The 20,678-nt window shown below is 52.8% G+C and overlaps 1 protein-coding gene across 1 annotated transcript; it reads left to right on the forward strand.

Annotated features, from left to right (window-relative positions):
• The first annotated feature begins 658 nt into the window (after window positions 1-658).
• smc3 (structural maintenance of chromosomes 3) lies at window positions 659-20,678 on the forward strand. Its single transcript, XM_047017037.1, has 29 exons — window positions 659-850; window positions 1,339-1,414; window positions 1,601-1,639; window positions 1,763-1,830; window positions 1,958-2,029; window positions 2,115-2,194; window positions 2,401-2,479; window positions 3,092-3,209; window positions 3,627-3,802; window positions 4,097-4,177; window positions 4,673-4,837; window positions 6,093-6,214; window positions 6,340-6,553; window positions 6,787-6,890; window positions 8,325-8,424; window positions 9,113-9,273; window positions 9,833-9,974; window positions 10,289-10,439; window positions 10,682-10,834; window positions 13,034-13,185; window positions 13,456-13,614; window positions 14,447-14,554; window positions 15,218-15,326; window positions 17,065-17,312; window positions 18,552-18,764; window positions 19,115-19,306; window positions 19,601-19,778; window positions 20,042-20,148; window positions 20,597-20,678. Exons 1-29 carry the CDS (start codon window positions 836-838, stop codon window positions 20,666-20,668), a joined length of 3,654 nt encoding a protein of 1,217 aa, XP_046872993.1. The 5' UTR covers window positions 659-835; the 3' UTR covers window positions 20,669-20,678.

Raw genomic sequence — 20,678 nt, forward strand, 5'->3', positions numbered from 1 at the left:
TATTACTTCCATATAAGTCTTACAAAATACATAGGCTACAATACACGTATCCCATAGCCGTAACAGAGTATTGTGATTTATGTTACTTCGACAATATAGTATTTCAAAGTCTAGTAGGCCTATTCCATAAAACATACTCGAGGACAAGACAAGATGCAACAGTGACACCTGCAGTGACCCCAAAGGAAGAAAGTAGGCCTACGCTACATAAGAGAAATCCGGTTTAACGACGCCGTTACCCGCTGACACTGTGAGACTGTTGGCAATGTAAACATTGAAAAAACGTAAAATAATGTTGTTACACTATATCTCAAAACACCATGGCTCAAAGGCCAATAGTCTACTAGCTAACAACATCACTAAAATGATAATCGGATTCTTCAAAATGTATTCTCGATTTCTTGGCGCCCAACAATCGACATCAAATGGAATATACCAATTCTGAACTAAGGGATGTCTGTAGTATCAAAACACAGAAAACATCAACATTATCGTACAATATAACGAACGAATATTTAAATGCAAGTCTAAATCAGTAGGTGAGGAGGATATACATATACTGATTGTAACATTTATTCAATGAAAGTGTAATATTAAGTGCAGAAAAGTTTAGTTCCCCCGTTTACACGCAATCAGTCGATCCATATCATCCCGCCCCCAACGCCATTTTCAGAACGAATTCTGTTTTGCTGGAGTTATCTAGCAATATTGGATATACATATTTTACCACAAAACTTGCTTTGAGCAAATCCATTAAGCCCTATCTTCTCTGTTATAGAGGAGAAGGGAGTTCATCTCCCTTTCACGACTGAGAAGAGGTCCTGAATATACGACCATGTACATCAAACAGGTATTCTGCGCAAGCTGCATGTCGTCGACCCGCTCTTTGGAATTGTCTTCCAATGCTAACGCGTTAGCTAACTTGGACTAGAGAGAAACTAAGTAACTTTTAGATGCAAATAGGTTAACAAACCCCGACCTTGTTAAATAGAGTGCACGGCGTGTGGTTGCACATGACAATAATAGTTGCTTAACTGCTTTGCGGGTAGCTAAATGCTAGCACACTTGTAGGCCCCGGTCTATCGCCGGTGTGTGAAGAGGTAGCTAACGCTAGCTTTTGCCTTGCAAAAACATCAAGCTAACGGGTAGCTAGTCAGTCACCTCTGTTCTGGTCAGGATATTTTCCAACAGTCTTTTAAAATACTCTTACGTTTGTGAGTCTCCTAGCTGTTGCAAATGTTGTCTGCCTGAGTAAACTGTTAAGGAGATGGGTAGCTCTAGCTAGCTGCGTTGTTGATGTTGTATTGGTACCCTATTTGGTGCACGTTACACCCACAGGTCATTATCCAGGGGTTCCGAAGTTACAGGGACCAGACTGTGGTGGACCCGTTCAGCCCAAAACACAATGTCATCGGTGAGTTATGTAGTGTTTGCAGTTTTTGGCTACATTTCCTAATTGTTGCCGTTTTATTTCTATCGTTTGATCCAATCCATGTTAATACCGCAACCGCTCTCCCAGTTTCCTGATTGGATGGTGAAAGTAAAATATCAGTTGCTGTAGTAGAATTAAGTCACATATGGTTGTTCTATCCTATCATAGTTGGACGAAACGGTTCAGGAAAAAGTAACTTTTTCTACGGTAAGTGACCCAGTTTACTTCTCAATAGACGCATGTTGTGTGACAAAGTTCCATTTTCACGTAGTAGCGAAGCTATAATGTGACGTGTCTCACTGAAAGACTGTAATTCTTTTCCTTCTTTAGCCATTCAGTTCGTGCTCAGCGATGAGTTTAGCCACCTTCGTCCAGAGCAGCGCCTGGCCTTGCTTCACGTAAGCAGAGGAACCACTGTCACTGGTGTTGATTCAACGCAAACGAAGATCCCAGGCTGTTATTAACAACCCTGTGTGCAGATAACTTCAAATTGAATCTCTGTTGTTGGATGTTTTCCGGTTGTAGGAGGGAACTGGTCCTCGCGTCATCTCTGCTTTTGTGGAGATCATATTTGACAATTCTGACAACAGGTTACCGGTAAGGCATCGTTTCACTTTTTTTTCTTCGACATCTTGTATGACTGAAACTCTACTCAAACTCGCCTCGGTAACCTGCGTTACAGATCGACAAGGAGGAAGTCTCGCTCCGACGTGTCATTGGAGCCAAGAAGGATCAGTACTTCCTGGACAAGAAGATGGTGACGTGAGTCAGCCCCTGCTGTCCTCCCCCGTTGATTAGCGATTAGCGATACCCCCCGGCGACTGTTACCTAGCAACAGCCATAGCTCATCGCAGTCGGGGGTTCCACTAATACGAAACAGAAATCAGTCAGAAAAACCTTTTGTTTGTTTACACGACGGTGTCTTCAATGTTTGTTTGTTTTCAATGTTTGTTTGTTTGTCTCCGCAGGAAGAACGACGTCATGAACCTCCTGGAGAGTGCAGGCTTCTCCCGTAGTAACCCGTACTACATCGTCAAGCAGGGAAAGGTACGCCAGACCGTCCGCCCAGCTCAAATGAACCAACAGAAGTCGTTTCTCACCCTTGTGAAAAGCAGCCACAATATTTACATTTAGTCATTTAGCAGACGCTCTTATCCATAGCGACTTAAAGTACAAGGACATTCCCTCGAGGAAAGTAGGGTGAAGTTCCTTGCCCAGGGACACAACGTCATTTTCGCACAGGCCGGGAATCAAACCGTAAACCTTCTGATTATAAGCCTGATTCCCTAACCCCTCAGCCACCTGACTCTCCACTCAGCCACCTGCCTCCCCGTCGACAACAGCATTCCTCAAAACGAAAAAACACCCCCAAACCTAAAAACACTGACATACGCTGTATACGTGGTACGCTTTTCTGATAAAAGCAAACGGCTCAATAGGTCAAATGTAACGTCAAAATAACGACTTTGTTGATTTTTGTTATGGAAATCCTTCCGGTGTGTGCACTCGCAAGTCGTCTCTGGTGACATGTCACCGTTAGTCCCCGTGCAGTGCACAGGGCAGTGCAGGACAGTGCAGTGCAGGACAGTGCAGGACGGACGAGGTGCGCTGCGTCCTGACCCCGGTGCGTCCTGACGGTGTCCTGTACCCCCTGTCCAGATCAACCAGATGGCCACGGCGCCGGACTCCCAGCGGCTGAAGCTGCTAAGGGAGGTGGCCGGGACCCGCGTCTACGACGAGCGCAAGGAGGAGAGCATCTCCCTCATGAAGGAGACGGGTGAGAGGACGGACACACTCAGATACACAGCCACACACACTCAGACACACACACTCAGACACTCCATACACACACACACCATACAAACATACACATACACACCCTCACACACACACACACACACACACACACACACACACACATATATATATATATATATATATATATATATATATATATATATATATATGTGTGTGTATATATATATATATATATATATATACCCTAACCCTATATATATATATATCTACACATACACACAGTCTTTTCTCTTTAATTCATTTCTCAGGCCCCACAGAGGTTCCCCCGGCCTTGTCTTCTCTGCACAAGCACATGTTATAACCTCACGTGTGTTAAGCTAACCCCTCCCCTTGCCGTGTCTTCCTGTCGTGTGTCCTGTGCGGCGTGGCGCTCCAGAGGGCAAGCGTGAGAAGATCAACGAGCTGCTGAAGTACATCGAGGAGCGTCTCCACACCCTGGAGGACGAGAAGGAGGAGCTGGCCCAGTACCAGAAGTGGGACAAGATGAGGAGGGCGCTGGAGTACACCATCTACAACCAGGAGCTCAACGAGACCCGCGCCAAGCTGGACGAGGTGGGCTCTAGGACCCAGGGGGGAGAGGGTTGGGGGCGGGGGAGGTCAAGGGTCATGCCTTGGTTCAGTGTTAGTGAAAGGGGTCCAGCCCTCTCTGATGTTTTTGTCTCTGGATAAGTGTATGCTAATGATAACAACAATTATCATATGAGATGTTCTCGTTTAGCAGGTGTTTTTATTCAAAGTGATGTACACTGGGGGGGGGGGGGGGGGGGGGGGCAGGCAATCAAATGAATGATTAGACTCCCTAGAAGCCTGGGTCTTGTACAGACTGCTGATGTGTGTGTGTTCCAGCTGTCCTCCAAGAGAGAGACGTGTGGAGACAAGTCCAGACAGCTGCGGGACGCCCAGCAGGATGCAAGGGACAAAGTGGAGGTAGAGCGTCCGTCCATGTGTGTGTGTGTGTGTGTGTGTGGTACTGGGTTGTGTAATCTCTGTAAATAAAGTTACATAAGATTCCTTCTGTGAAGAGATGCACAATCATGTTCAAGGCAGTATTGTAGATGCTTCGCTGCAGTTATTTTGATTTGTCCGTTTTATACAGATACACTCTTACGCAATCCCTTTACGTGCCTAGCGTTGTGTAACAAGTACATTTACATTTTTCTCTCCTGTCTGTGTCTCTCCCCCTCCCTCCACCATTCTGTCTGTCTCTCTGTTCTCTCTCTCTCTCTCTCTCTCTGTTCTCTCTCTCTCTCTCTCTCTCTCTCTCTCTCTCTCTGTTCTCTCTCTCTGTTCTCTCTCTCTGTTCTCTCTCTCTGTTCTCTCTCTCTCTCTCTCTCTCTCTCTCTCTCTCTCTCTCTCTCTCTCTCTCTCTCTCTGTTATTCTCTCTCCATCTCTGTCTCTCTCCCCCTCCCTGCCCCCGGCAGGAGACGGAGCGTGTGTGTCGAGAGCTCAAGTCGAAGATCTCGGCCATGCGGGAGGAGAAGGAGCAGCTGAGCTCTGAGCGTCAGGAGCAGATCAAGCAGAGGACCAAGCTGGAGCTCAAGACCAAGGACCTGCAGGACGAGCTGGCCGGCAACAGTGAACAGAGGGTAACACACACACACACACAATACCTGCCTTCCTGGCTGGACACACACATACAATACCTGCCTTCCTGGCTGGACACACACATACAATACCTGCCTTCCTGGCTGAGAGAGAGAGAGAGAGAGAGACACTTTCTCCTTCCTCTTAGAATTAGCACTCTCCCTTTCCTTCTCTCAATTTAAATCTGTCCCTCTCTCCCTCCATGTATGTGGGCCGTGCACCTTCTCCCCTCCTCCCTCCACCCTGGGCCTGAGCCCAGGGATGGGGAGAGAGAGCTGGCACAGGTCTCCCTCCATATGGCCGTTTGGCTGCATACGTGCGTGTTTGGCCTTGTGAGTGTGTGTGTCCGTGCATGTGGCTTTCCTATGTGTGTGTTGTACACTCGTACAGTATGGCTGCCTGGCCCATATTGTGTGTGTCATCTGCTCATCAGGATCACACACACACACAGGCCTGCAGTTGGATCAGGCCCACCTGGCTGTGTGAGGTTGTGTGTGTGTGTTTGGCCGCATCTCATTGCACCCCCAGTGGGACGAGGGGGGGCATGTGGACGTGCGTCATCGGGGGCCGATCCGGTTTGAGGCGGATCGCGCCGTCGAAGGGGAATCTGTGTTTTCCGAACGTCCACCTATAAGCCATGACACCCCTTTGACGTCAGCCGAGCCTCGTCTGGCGTGACGCGTGGAGGAGGTCCAGCTAGCAGCCCTGTGGTCGTCAGGACGGCCCTGTGGTCGTCAGGACGGCCCTGTGGTCGTCAGGACGGCCCTGTGGTCGTCAGGACGGCGCTGTGGTCGTCAGGGCGGCCCTGTGGTCGTCAGGAGCAGTGGTTCCCAACCCTGGTCCTCAGGGCACCCTGTCCTGCATGTTTTAGATGTTTCCCTGCTCCAACACACCTGATTCAAATGAATGGGTCCTTATCCCGCTCTGCAGAAGCCTGCTTATGACAAGGCAGGCTAAAGCAGGCAGGACAGGGTGCCCTGAGGAGCAGGGTTAGGAAGCACTGGTCTGGAGGACGGCTGTCAGAGGAACACGCTCACCCAGCCTGTCACAGGGTCACTTCTGATAGCTCCGCCCACCCGCTTTTCTGCCTTCCTTTGATACTCTCTTGTCTGTCCTCGCCCAGCCCCCAGCTCACTCGTTCTCCTCCTCCTCCTTCCTCCTCTTCCTTCCTCCTTCTCCCGTCTGCCCCGTGTCTCTCTCCTCCCCGTCTGCCCGCTCCGTCCTCTCACCCCTCGTTCTCTCACTCCGCTCCTCCAGAAACGCCTGCTGAAGGAGCGTCAGAAGCTGCTGGAGAAGATCGAGGAGAAGCAGAAGGAACTGCAGGAGACTGAGCCCAAGTTCAACATGGTCAAGGAGAAGGAGGAGAGGGGCATCGCTAGGTGACGTTTGTGTGTGTGTGTGTGTGTGTGTGTGTGAAGGAGTTCAACATGGGCAAGAACTAGATGCCAAACATACTCTAGAAGGTTCCCTTCTCACTAGCCCCCCCTCCTCCTCGTCCCTCCAGACTGGCCCAGGCCACCCAGGAGAGGACAGACCTGTACGCCAAGCAGGGCCGCGGCAGCCAGTTCACCTCCAAGGAGGAGAGGGACAAGTGGATCAAAAAGGAGCTCAAGTCCCTGGACCAGGCCATCACCGACAAGAAGAGGCAGATCGCTGCCATCCACAAGGACCTGGAGGACACGGAGACCAACAAGGAGAAGAACCTGGAGCAGTACAGTGTACGGAACACACACACTCACACACTCTAGAACACTCATGCTGTTCCAGAAGTTCTAGAACACTTGGAGCCTCTACAGAACGTGTTTGTTCCGCTGTGCAGTGCATGATGAATTCCTAGGTCACCGTCGATGATTCACTAAACTCCTTAACGGGAATAGTTGTCCACTAGACTTAACTTTGTTGTTGTACATTGTGTGTGTGTGTGTGTGACCTGTCCCGTGCCTGTCCTCAGAAACTGGACCAGGACCTGAACGAGGTGAAGACCCGCGTCGAGGAGCTGGACAAGAAGTACTACGAAGTGAAGAACAAGAAAGACGAGCTGCAGAGCGAGAGAAAGTAGGAACACACACTCTCTCTCACTCTTACACACACACTCTCTCACTCTTACACACTCACTCTCACACACACACACTCCCTCACACACTCACTCTCACACACACACACTCCCTCACACACACACTCTCTCTCACTCTTACACACACACTCTCACTCTTACACACTCCCTCACACACACACACTCCCTCACACACACACTCCCTCACACACACACTCTCTCTCACTCTTACACACACTTTCTCACTCTTACACACTCACTCTCACACACACACTCCCTCACACACACACTCTCTCTCACTCTTACACACACACTTTCTCACTCTTACACACTCACTCTCACACACACACACTCCCTCACACACACACTCCCTCACACACACACACACTCACTCACACACTCACACACTCTCTCACACTCCCTCACACACCCCCCTAATGTTCCCTGTGCTGAGTCACCTCTCTGCTCCATCTATTGATGGTGTCAAGTTAAGCACTTCATTCCTCCAGTCTGAAGACCGACATATAGATGCATGCGAGTGACTCAACGTCCGCATTTAGCTGAAAGGTTGTGGATTGTTCGCTCCGGGCCTCCACAGACCATAATATGCCGGCTTCCCATCCACCCACCGCCAGCAACCCACCCGACAACCCACCCAGCAACCTTTCATTTCATACCCCTCCTCCCCCCACCATCATCTCACCGCGAATGCCAACATGCCTCTCCTCTGGTGTCTTAACAATGGAGGTTATTTATCTGAGCCTCTTTGAGCTCGGCTCGTCGTGTCTGGCTGGTGTGTTGTGAGAGGAGAGAGGGTGACTGTGCCGGGTGAAGGGCAGGACTGATGGACTGTAGAGGCCAGGGGAATTGTGTGCCAGTTCAGAAGAGGGTCCTTTATCACTAAAAGGCCACTTGTGGTTAAAAGCTTAGCTTTTTTTCCTCAAAAAGAGGCCATTCATTTGATTGAAGGTCGATATACATGTGTTGTGTGCACGGCAAGAATGTCTCTTCTTCCCATTGAGTCCCTGCTCAGAAATAGCCCAGTCATTCTCCCACCCAGGGCTGGCTGCCCGACCCTGGCCCCAAGCTGGTCAGCTCTAGACCGAGGCTCGTCACACAACCATCGACATTGCGTGTGTGTGAGGCTGGGTGTGTGTGAGGCTGGGTGTGTGTGAGGCTGGGTGTGTGTGAGGCTGGGTGTGTGTGAGGCTGGGTGTGTGAGGCTGGGTGTGTGAGGCTGGGTGCGTGAGGCTGGGTGCGTGAGGCTGGGTGCGTGAGGCTGGGTGCGTGAGGCTGGGTGTGTGAGGCTGGGTGCGTGAGGCTGGGTGTGTGAGCCTGGTAGGCAGGCAGGCAGGGCTGGGTGCGGTGCGGTGGGGTGGGGTGATGTGAGCGTGTGTCTGGGTGATGTAACGGGGCGCCTGGCTGTGTCCCTCCAGCTACCTGTGGCGTGAGGAGAACGCAGAGCAGCAGGCCCTGGCAGCCAAGAGAGAGGACCTGGAGAAGAAGCAGCAGCTACTGAGAGCAGCTACTGGCAAGGTGGGACACACACACACACACACACAGACATACACAGACATACAAAACACTCAAACCAACTAACAAACCAAATACTCCTTATAGCTACTGAAGAGAATTATGTATAGATTTATTATCAACACCAAAAAACATATATCAAACATAAATATCAAAAAATATGTCACCGTCCTGATCACTCGGGAGACGTCACCGTCCTGATCACTCGGGAGACGTCACTATCCCACCTGATCACTCAGACCTCCCTGCCTCCATCTCTGTGACTCAGTCCACAACAACACACAGAAATACACGCACATATTATACACAAGACGTGGTGCTTATTTTTCCATTTAAACTAGAGTGATTGCCACGGATGACTCATCTTCTCAGCCTGTGATTGGCGTGTTCCTCCTGACCCCCCCCCCCCCCCCCCCCCCCCCCCACAACCACTCCTGCAGCATGTTAGCACAGTAAACACTCTAGAATGTGCCTAGTGTTCTAGAATGTGTTTACTGTCCAGAGAGAGCGTGTGGATGAGGTGCTCTAACCGCCACCTGCCTCCTTACTTAGAACGAGTCACAATGAAAGACAGAACAGACATAAAGAAATGAATTGGACCATCTAGATTAGATGGATTGCACGTGTGTGTGTGTGTATACATGAATCCGGATTAACAGTAAGTGTTGTGTTGTGTGTGTGTGTGGGCCAGGCCATCCTGAACGGCATCGACAGCATCAACAAGGTCTTAGAACACTTCAGGAGGAAGGGCATCAACCAGCACGTCATCACCGGTTACCACGGCATCGTCATGAACAACTTTGAGTGCGAGCCCGCCTTCTACACCTGCGTGGAGGTGACAGCCGGGACCAGGTGAGGGGGCCGGAGGACCACACACACACACACGTCCTGTCATGGTCGGAATGGACGGAATGATTAGTCTGGTGTTCTGTGTTCTCACGCTCTACCCTTCTCTCTGTCTCCCCACCTGTCTCTGTCTCCCCACCCGTCTCTGTCTCCCCACCTGTCTCTGTCTCCCCACCTGTCTCTCCCTCCCCACCTATATTTCTCTCTCTGTCTCCCCACCTATCTTTCTCTCTCTGTCTCCCCACCTGTCTCTGTCTCCCCACCTGTCTCTGTCTCCCCACCTGTCTCTGTCTCCCCACCTGTCTCTGTCTCCCCACCTGTCTCTGTCTCCCCACCTATCTTTCTCTCTCTGTCTCCCCACCTATCTTTCTCTCTCTGTCTCCCCACCTGTCTCTCCCTCCCCACCTATCTTTCTCTCTCTGTCTCCCCACCTATCTTTCTCTCTCTGTCTCCCCACCTGTCTCTCCCTCCCCACCTATCTTTCTCTCTCTGTCTCCCCACCTATCTTTCTCTCTCTGTCTCCCCACCTGTCTCTCCCTCCCCACCCGTCTCCCTCTCCCTCCAGGTTGTTCTACCACATCGTGGAGACAGACGAGGTGAGCACCAAGATCCTGATGGAGTTCAACAAGATGAACCTGCCCGGGGAGGTCACCTTCCTGCCGCTCACTAAGCTGGACGTCCGAGACACCGCCTACCCCGAGACCAACGTAAGACCCAGGGGCATGATGGGAGATGTTCGGAAGCTTATGGCTGGCTCCGTGGTCTTTAGCCCCTGTGATTGGGACACGCTTAACACCTCCCCTCCCTTCCTCTTACTTCCTTCCCCCCCTACTCCTCCTCCCCTCCCTCTCTTCTCCTCCCTCCCTCTCTCCTCTTATTTCATTCCCCCTCTGTTCTCCATCCTCCCTCTCTCCTCTCCCTCTCTCCTCTTCTCCTCCTCTCCCTCTCTCCCTCTTCTCCTCCTCTCCCTCTCTCCTCTTCTCCCTCTCTCCCCCTCTCCTCCCCTGTTCTCCTTCCCCAGGATGCTATCCCCATGATCAGCAAGCTGCGCTACAGCGTGAGCTACGACAAGGCCTTCAAGCACGTGTTTGGGAAGACCCTGATCTGTCGCAGCATGGAGGTGTCCACCCAGCTGGCCAGGGCCTTCACCATGGACTGCATCACCCTGGAGGGTACGCACACACACGCACGCACACACACACACCCGCGCACACACACACAAAGATAGGTGGATTTATGCACACACACACACACATTAAGATAGGTGGATTTATGCTGTCACACACACACACACAGATCACACTGATCTATGCGCAAACAGACACTCGCGTTCACACACACACGCTCTCGGCTATCACCCAGCTATGCATGTTATGATACCATATCAAAATGTTTTATCCCCCCCCTCCCCCAGGTGACCAGGTGAGCCACCGCGGGGCTCTGACGGGGGGGTACTACGACACCAGGAAGTCCCGTCTGGAGCTGCAGAAGGACATGAGGAAGGCTGAGGAGGAGCTGGGGGAGCTGGAGGCCAAGCTCAACGAGAACCTGCGCAGGAACATCGAACATATCCTGAGGAGGGAGGGAGGGAATACTGCATGTTTTGGACTGTGGCCGGGGGAGGGAGAGGAGGGGAGAGAGGGAGAGAGAGAGCAGGGATGTAGGGAAGGGAGGAATAACTAGGATAGAGAGAGGGCAGGGATGTAGGGAAGGGAGGAATAACAAGGAGAGAGAGAGGGCTGGGACGTAGGGAAGGGAGGAATAACAAGGAGAGAGAGAGGGCAGGGATGTAGGGAAGGGAGGAATAACAAAGAGAGAGAGAGGGCAGGGATGTAGGGAAGGGAGGAATAACAAGGAGAGAGAGAGGGCAGGGACGTAGGGAAGGGAGGAATAACAAGGAGAGAGAGAGGGCAGGGGACGTAAAGAAGGGAGGAATAACAAGGAGAGAGAGAGGGCAGGGGACGTAAAGAAGGGAGGAATAACAAGGAGAGAGAGAGGGCAGGGACGTAGGGAAGGGAGGAATAACAAGGAGAGAGGGCAGGGACGTAGGGAAGGGAGGAATAACAAGGAGAGAGAGAGGGCAGGGACGTAGGGAAGGGAGGAATAACAAGGAGAGAGAGAGGGCAGGGGACGTAAAGAAGGGAGGAATAACAAGGAGAGAGAGAGGGCAGGGGACGTAAAGAAGGGAGGAATAACAAGGAGAGAGAGAGGGCAGGGACGTAGGGAAGGGAGGAATAACAAGGAGAGAGAGAGGGCAGGGACGTAGGAAATGGAGGAATAACAAGGAGAGAGAGAGGGCAGGGACGTAGGGAAGGGAGGAATAACAAGGAGAGAGAGAGGGCAGGGACGTAGGGAAGGGAGGAATAACAAGGAGAGAGAGAGGGCAGGGGACGTAAAGAAGGGAGGAATAACAAGGAGAGAGAGAGGGCAGGGGACGTAAAGAAGGGAGGAATAACAAGGAGAGAGAGAGGGCAGGGGACGTAAAGAAGGGAGGAATAACAAGGAGAGAGAGAGGGCAGGGACGTAGGGAAGGGAGGAATAACAAGGAGAGAGAGAGGGCAGGGGACGTAAAGAAGGGAGGAATAACAAGGAGAGAGAGAGGGCAGGGGACGTAAAGAAGGGAGGAATAACAAGGAGAGAGAGAGGGCAGGGACGTAGGGAAGGGAGGAATAACTAGGGGGAAAAGGTGTGATCAGACCCTGAGAGGATTATGACATGTGAGGTCACAAAGGGCAGCGTGATGACTCACTGCTATCAGCCCTGCTCAGAGGGGATTTGTGTGTGTGTGTGTGTCATATGCGTGCAAGCTCCTGCACATGCGCGTGCTCGCTTGCATCAACCTGTTTGTTTGGCACTTCCTGAAGTTCTGTTTCTTGTGTGTGTGTGTGTGTGTGTGTGTGTGTGTGTGTGTGTGTGTGTGTGTGTGTGTGTGTGTGTGTGTGTGTGTGTGTGTGCAGTATGGATGGATGGATGAGTGGATGACACCACCTCCAGTGGTGATGGTGACTCAGAGGACAGATCAGTAATTCAACAGCCTGTTGTCGTCGTCCATCCACCTCCAGCCCCTCAGCTACACACACACACACACCCTGCATGCTATTTTAGCAGCTCCCTTGATTACCTTGTGCGTTGAGTACACCTGATTAGATCCAGGTGCCGGTGAGGTCGACCAGTGGCCTCATTGCAACGGAAGCCAGAGAGCGTGCTCCGTCGCCATGGCGGCCCAGGATGCTGACGTCTGTGGGTCGTGGGCATCCAGGTCTCAGGCCCGCCGTCCTCCAGGGGAGACGGTGACCTTTAAACCGTGTGTGTGTGTCAGAGTGTGTATACTGCTGAGTGTGTGTGTGTGTCAGAGTGTGTATACTGCTGAGTGTGTGTGTGTGTGTGTCAGAGTGTGTATACTGCTGAGTGTGTGTGTGTGTGTGTCAGAGTGTGTATACTGCTGAGTGTGTGTGTGTGTGTGTGTCAGAGTGTGTTTACTGCTGAGTGTGTGTGTGTGTCAGAGTGTGTATACTGCTGAGTGTGTGTGTGTGTGTCAGAGTGTGTATACTGCTGAGTGTGTGTGTGTGTGTGTGTCAGAGTGTGTTTACTGCTGAGTGTGTGTGTGTGTCAGAGTGTGTATACTGCTGAGTGTGTGTGTGTGTCAGAGTGTGTTTACTGCTGAGTGTGTGTGTGTGTGTGTCAGAGTGTGTTTACTGCTGAGTGTGTGTGTGGGGGGTCCTAGGCCCTGCGTGAGTCTCCCTGCTCCTTGACTCCCCACCTCCACGCATCAACAACGAGATCGACCAGCTGATGAACCAGATGCAGCAGATCGAGACGCAGCAGAGGAAGTTCAAGGCGTCCCGGGACAGCATCCTGTCTGAGATGAAGATGCTCAAGGAGAAGAGGCAGCAGTCAGAGAAGACCTTCATGCCCAAGGTAACACCTGAGCCCCTGACCCCTGACCTGCATCCAGGCCCTCCTGCTGTCTGCTGGGCCACTGTCAGCCCACCAGGGGGGGAGGAGGCTCTCTGTGGGAGCATACTCAATCTCTCTCTCCTCTCTTTCTCTCCCTCTTTTTCCACTCACCCCTCTCCCGCTCTATCACCTCTCCTTTTCCCTCATCTCCTCCCTCTTTTTCCACTCACCCTCTTCTCTCTCCCTCCTCCCTCTCCCCCCGTCTCCCTCTCTCTCTGCTCTGCGGTGCAGCAACGCAGCCTGCAGAGTCTGGAGGCCAGCCTCCACGCCATGGAGTCCACCCGGGAGTCTCTGAAGGCCGAGCTGGGGACCGACCTGCTGTCCCAGCTCAGCCTGGAGGACCAGAGACGTGTGGACGACCTGAACGACGAGATCAGGCAGCTGCAGCAGGTACACACACACATACACAGGCCGTATGGGGGGGCTGTGGTATAGGTACGTGTCTGTCTGTCGGGAGGGTGCCTGGGGAGGGAGGAGGGAGGGAGGGGTATGGCGTTGACTGGGCTGTGTTAGTACACAGCTCAGCTGCATGTGGACGTGTGTGTGTGTGTGTCCTGATGGAGCTCACAGCTTCAGCAGCACAGCTACACCTCCCTCACTACCACGGTGGAGACGCTCCTGCGACACACACACGCATCATCCTCCTCCACAGCCAGCTGCTCACAATTACCACCTCAATAGAAGGCTGTGCTCGCTCTCTCCCCCTCTCTCTCTGTCTCTCTTTTTCCCTCTTTCGCCTCCCTCCTCCTTTCTCTCCTGTTCGCGTTACGCAACCTCCCCTTTCATGTCTGTGGGGAGAGTAGGAGCCGGGTCCTGACCCCTCCTCCTCCCTCCGCTCATCTCTCCGTCTTTCATCCAGCACTCCTCCACGGCTGTTATTCTTCTGGGCTCATTAGCTTCTCCTTTTGTGTTTGCGGAGACTGGCTCTGTTTGGGTTTTAATCTGTGTGTGTGTGTGTGTGTGTGTTCTGTGTTTGGCACAGAGAGGGAGTGTGTGTGTGTGTGTGTGTGTGGTGAAAGACTGTGTATGGCTTACGTATGTACTTTTTTTTCGGTGCCTCCGGCAATCTGTTATGAAATGGCGCTGACCTGAATGTGTGTTGTGTAACTGGACAACAGTGTTTGACTGTGTGGAAGTGAGTTAAACCAGACAACAAAGGTGTGTGTGTGTGTGTGTGTAAAGGAGAACCGATTATAATGTGTGTGTGTGCGTGTGCTAACAGGACAACAGGCAGCTGCTGAATGAGAGGATCAAACTGGAGGGCATCATGACCAGAGTGGAGACGTACCTGAATGAGAACCTTCGGAAGCGTCTCGACCAGGTGGAACAGGTACACCCCCCGACTCCCACATGCACTCCAAACATATCCCTTATCCAATACTCTTACAGCACCTCAGAAGCCAAACCTGATTGGTCCCTGACTCACTGAATAAGAATCAGAATCAGAAGGATTTTATTCGCCATGAATGTTTGCACAAACAAGGAAGTTACTTTGGCAGGGAGGTGCATACATTAAACATATAGGAATATTGAAACTTAAATATGTGGACTAACTATACAAAAGGAGTCTAGCTAATACTAAGGAAGTTACTTTGGCAGGGAGGTGCATACATTAAACATATAGGAATATTGAAACTTAAATATGTGGACTAACTATACAAAAGGAGTCTAGCTAATACTAAGGAAGTTACTTTGGCAGGGAGGTGCATACATTAAACATATAGGAATATTGAAACTTAAATATGTGGACTAACTATACAAAAGGAGTCTAACACTAAGGGGGATATAATATCAAATATAGGTAGTCCTAATTTACAATCTAAGCTAAGGACTCCTGTTCGTGCCTCCTTTGTGTTTCCTAATCACTGTGAATAACACCTTTCAGTGATATCTGAGCTTGTTACAAGAAAAGGGGAGGGGGGGGGCTGTGACGTAAACGAGGCAACAATTAGTAATGAGGCTGTTGGATGCGTCTCTCGGCTGCGCCCCGCAGGAGCTGAACGAGCTGAGGGAGACTGAAGGGGGCACAGTTCTCACCGCCACTACCTCGGAGCTGGACGGCATCAACAAGCGCGTCAAGGACACCCTGGCACGATCCGAGGGTAAGGAGGGCACCGTAACCGTCCCCACCCGGGTCCCGGTACCGTCAGGCACGGGAGCGAACCCGAGACCAGATCAAACACTCCCTCAAGTGTTGACATTGCTTAGTTCCCTCCGCAAACAGATCTCAATCCTAAAAATGCTTCCCTCCCCCTCCCCGGTCTATCTCCCTCCGCCCCCCTCCCTCCTCTCCCTCTCCCCCCCTCCCTCCTCTCCCTCCACCCCCCTCCCTCTTCTCCCTCTCCCCCCCCTCTCTCCTCTCCCTCCACCCCCCTCCCTCCTCTCCCTCTCCCCCCCTCCCTCCTCTCCCTCTCCCTCCTCTCCCTCTAACCCCTCCCTCCTCTCCCCCCCTCCCTCCTCTCCCTCTCCCCCTCTCCCTCTAACCCCCTCCCTCCTCTCCCTCTAACCCCTCCCTCTAACCCCTCCCTCCTCTCCCTCTAACCCCTCCCTCTAACCCCTCCCTCCTCTCCCTCTAACCCCTCCCTCTAACCCCTCCTCTCCCTCTAACCCCTCCCTCCTCTCCCTCTAACCCCTCCCTCCTCTCCCTCTAACCCCTCCTCTCCCTCTAACCCCTCCCTCCTCTCCCTCTAACCCCTCCCTCCTCTCCCTCTAACCCCTCCCTCCTCTCCCTCTAACCCCTCCCTCCTCTCCCTCTAACCCCTCCCTCCTCTCCCTCTAACCCCTCCCTCCTCTCCCTCTAACCCCTCCCTCTTCTCCCTCTAACCCCTCCCTCCTCTCCCTCTAACCCCTCCCTCCTCTCCCTCTAACCCCTCCCTCCTCTCCCTCTAACCCCTCCCTCCTCTCCCTCTAACCCCTCCCTCCTCTCCTTCTAACCCCTCCCTCCTCTCCCTCTAACCCCTCCCTCTAACCCCTCCCTCCTCTCCCTCTAACCCCTCCCTCCTCTCCCTCTAACCCCTCCCTCCTCTCCCTCTAACCCCTCCCTCTTCTCCCTCTAACCCCTCCCTCCTCTCCCTCTAACCCCTCCCTCCTCTCCCTCTAACCCCTCCCTCCTCTCCCTCTAACCCCTCCCTCCTCTCCCTCTAACCCCTCCCTCTTCTCCCTCTAATCCCTCCCTCCTCTCCCTCTAACCCCTCCCTCCTCTCCCTCTAACCCCTCCCTCCTCTCCCTCTAACCCCTCCCTCCTCTCCCTCTAACCCCTCCCTCTTCTCCCTCTAACCCCTCCCTCCTCTCCCTCTAACCCCTCCCTCCTCTCCCTCTAACCCCTCCCTCTTCTCCCTCTAACCCCTCCCTCCTCTCCCTCTAACCCCTCCCTCTAACCCCTCCCTCCTCTCCCTCTAACCCCTCCCTCTTCTCCCTCTAACCCCTCCCTCTTCTCCCTCTAACCCCTCCCTCTTCTCCCTCTAACCCCTCCCTCCTCTCCCTCTAACCCCTCCCTCCTCTCCCTCTAACCCCTCCCTCCTCTCCCTCTAACCCCTCCCTCTTCTCCCTCTAACCCCTCCCTCTTCTCCCTCTAACCCCTCCCTCCTCTCCCTCTAACCCCTCCCTCCTCTCCCTCTAACCCCTCCCTCCTCTCCCTCTAACCCCTCCCTCCTCTCCCTCTAACCCCTCCCTCTTCTCCCTCTAACCCCTCCCTCCTCTCCCTCTAACCCCTCCCTCCTCTCCCTCTAACCCCTCCCTCCTCTCCCTCTAACCCCTCCCTCCTCTCCCTCTAACCCCTCCCTCCTCTCCCTCTAACCCCTCCCTCTTCTCCCTCTCCCCCCCTCGCTCCTTCCCCCCCAGACCTGGATGTCCTGATCGACAAGACGGAAGTGGAGATCAAGGACCACCAGAGGAGCTTGGAGCGCTGGAAGAACATGGAGAAGGAGCAGAACGACGCCATCAACCACGACACCAAGGAGCTGGAGAAGATGACCAACAGGCAGGGCATGCTGCTGAAGAAGAAGGAGGAGTGCATGAAGAAGATCCGGGAGCTGGGCTCTCTGCCCCAGGAGGCCTTTGAGAAGTACCAGACCCTCACCCTCAAACAGGTACACACACACCTGACATGTACCAGACCCTCACCCTCAAACAGGTACACACACACACACACACACACACACCTGACATGTACCAGACCCTCACCCTCAAACAGGTACACACACACACACACCTGACATGTACCAGACAGTTCCTGCACAGACACACACACACACACACAAACACACAGACAGAAGCTTCCAGAGGGAGATGAGGACCTGGTCACAGTCGCATCCCTCCCAGTCACACTGTGACTCAGACAGTCTAGTTAGCCAGCCTCCCTCTGTCTCGCTGTCTGTCTGTCTCTCGCTCTGTATCTCTCTTTCCATTCCTCTCGCTCTCCATCTTTCTTACTCCCTCAGTTTATTTATTTATCTGCCTTCTCAGTCTCTCTCTCTCTCATCCGCTTCTCCCTGCCAACTATCAGCTCCCTCTGTGTGTGTGTGTGTTTTCTCTCCTTGACAAGGCCAGAAATATCCCCCTGCTTTCTCTCACTTCATGTACTTGATCTTCCTCCAAGAGACGTGCTGCTCTGGGCTGAGATGCTGCTTCTGATTACACACACACACGCACATACACACACACACACACATACACACACATACATACACACTCCAACCAGTGAACACCTCATCCTTTCCTCTGTAAATGGAACGTGAAAAGAAGTGTTATGAGAAGATGAGCTGGCCCCTTCCTACGTATGTCAACTCTATGAATAGAAAATGAGTCAGGAGGCTGATGGGTGGGTCGGAGGGTGACCAGGCGGAGGGGGCTACGCTCGGGCCCCTCTCCAGGACCAGGCTGTGTGTCCAGGGCAGCTCCCCCCTCTGGTAGCACGCCCAGCTGGGGCTCCGGGCTCACCCCTGGACACGCTCTTTAGGACATTGGGGTGTGTTATTAACGGCCTCTTTCTTTGCCTCTTTCCTGTTCTCTCTCCTTCTCTACTCTCATCTCTCCTCCCCCCCCTCCCTTCTTTCACTCTCTTCTTCCTCCTTCTCTCCTCCACTGTCCTCTCCCCCCTTCTTCCTTCTCCCTCCCCTCCTCCCTCCCCTCTCCTCCTCCTTTTCCTGTCTCTCCTCCTCTTCCTGTCTCTCCTCCTCCTCTTCCTGTCTCTCCTCCTCTTCCTGTCTCTCCTCCTGTCTCTCCTCCTCCTCTTTCTGTCTCTCCTCCTCCTCTTTCTGTCTCTCCTCCTCTTCCTGTCTCTCCTCCTCCTCTTCCTGTCTCTCCTCCTCCTCTTCCTGTCTCTCCAGCTGTTCCGTAAGCTGGAGCAGTGCAACACGGAGCTGAAGAAGTACAGCCACGTGAACAAGAAGGCCCTGGACCAGTTTGTGAACTTCTCGGAGCAGAAGGAGAAGCTGATCAAGCGTCAGGATGAGCTGGACCGCGGCCACAAGTCCATCATGGAGCTGATGAACGTGCTGGAGCTGAGGAAGTATGAAGCCATCCAGCTCACCTTCAAACAGGTGAGGAACACACACACGTCATAACCTCTTCTTCTTTACGCACGCACGCATATGACCTCTCCTATAAGCAGACACACGCTCCTCTCTGATGGCGTGAAACAGCTTCTCAGTCTCCAGAGTGTTGAACACAAGCCTGATGACAGTGTGCTGTGTAGCTGCTGCCTGTCTATCTTTACATCTCAACATGAGTCATCCTCTCCTCCCTCTCTCCCTCTCCTACCCTACCCTCTTCCTTCTCCCTCTCCTCCCTCTTCTCCCTCTCTCCTTCCTCCCCTCTCCCTGCTCCCTCCTCCTTCTCTCCTCCCTCTCCCTCTCCTGCCCTCCTCTTTCTCCTCCCCTCTCCCCTCCAGGTGTCTAAGAACTTCTCAGAGGTGTTCCAGAAGCTGGTCCCGGGGGGTAAGGCCACCCTGGTGATGAAGAAGGGGGACGCCGAGGGGGGCCAGTCCCAGGACGAGGGCGAGGGGGGCACCGACAGTGAGAGGGGCTCAGGCTCTCAGAGCAGCGTGCCCTCTGTGGACCAGTTCACCGGAGTGGGCATCAGGGTAGGTTACAGGGGGCTCTGGGAGGAAGAGGGGTGGGTGGTGGGTGGTGTGTCATCACCAGCGCGTTAAATATATCTCCCTGATATATGCACATTTGTGATTTACTAACCCATCTTTTCACCGTTTCTGTGTCGTTCTCTCTACCCCCATCATCCTACCTTTTCATTCCCTCCATCTCCATCCCTCCTGCCCTCCCTCCCCATCTATCCTCCCTCCTCCTCTCTACTTCCTCTCTCCCCCTCTCTACATTCTCTACTTCCTCCTCCCCCCCTCCCTCTCCTCCCCCCCCTCCAGGTGTCGTTCACAGGCAAGCAGGGGGAGATGAGGGAGATGCAGCAGCTGTCTGGAGGGCAGAAGTCCCTGGTGGCTCTCGCCCTCATCTTCGCCATCCAGAAGTGTGACCCCGCCCCCTTCTACCTGTTTGACGAGATCGACCAGGCGCTGGACGCTCAGCACAGGAAGGCAGTCTCTGGTAACCACACGCCAACTGATATACCTACATGGATTCAGGGATCTGTTTAGTCGAGGCTTGTTATCCAATGGTGGATGGTGGACCGATGGTCATATCGGTATGAAAGCGAAGTATAGATGCCTAGTAGTATAATAGCTAAGTGCTACAGCTAACGGTATGAACGATTACGTGTTGACGGGTCTGACAGTTTAAAGGCTAAGTGATGCTAGCTAGCAGTGTGATAGCGGTGGGTGTAAGCGGTGTGTGTGTGTGGTGTGTCCCAGACATGATCGTGGAGCTGGCGGGCCACGCCCAGTTCATCACCACCACCTTCAGGCCAGAGCTGCTGGAGTCAGCTGACAAGTTCTACGGGGTCAAGTTCAGGAACAAGGTGAGCTGACCTCTGACCTCATACACTGTTAATATTCTACCGGGGTTAGGGAGTATTTTACTGTGGTTTATCTTCAACTGGGGGATATGATTAATTTCAGTTTGTATTCAACTGTGGTTAAATGATTCATTTTTGGGGTTAGATTCAACAGTGGGATATGTGTAATTTCTTGTTGTTTTATATTCAACTTGCACTGAGTCAGGTATAGTGACGTGGTTTTCCTCTGTCAGAAAATCATTTTTGGATCCACTTGAGACTCTGAAGACAGTGACTCAGTAATCTATTTCTGGTGTTAGATTGAGGTCTTCCTGAGTCCTCCTGTGGGGTAACGATGCTTGACAGCCTGGTGAGAAGGGGAGGGATTCACTCAGGTGGAAGTGAAGCACAGGGATGACTCACTGACTCACTGACTGACTGTGTGTGTGTGTGTGTGTGCGCACTTACTCAGGTGAGTCACATTGACGTGATCTCTGCGGAGCAGGCGAAAGACTTTGTGGAGGACGACACCACCCACGGTTAAGAGGACTCTC

Source organism: Hypomesus transpacificus, unplaced genomic scaffold (genome assembly GCF_021917145.1).
Source record: "Hypomesus transpacificus isolate Combined female unplaced genomic scaffold, fHypTra1 scaffold_467, whole genome shotgun sequence".
In the NCBI taxonomy this organism is placed as follows: domain Eukaryota; kingdom Metazoa; phylum Chordata; class Actinopteri; order Osmeriformes; family Osmeridae; genus Hypomesus; species Hypomesus transpacificus.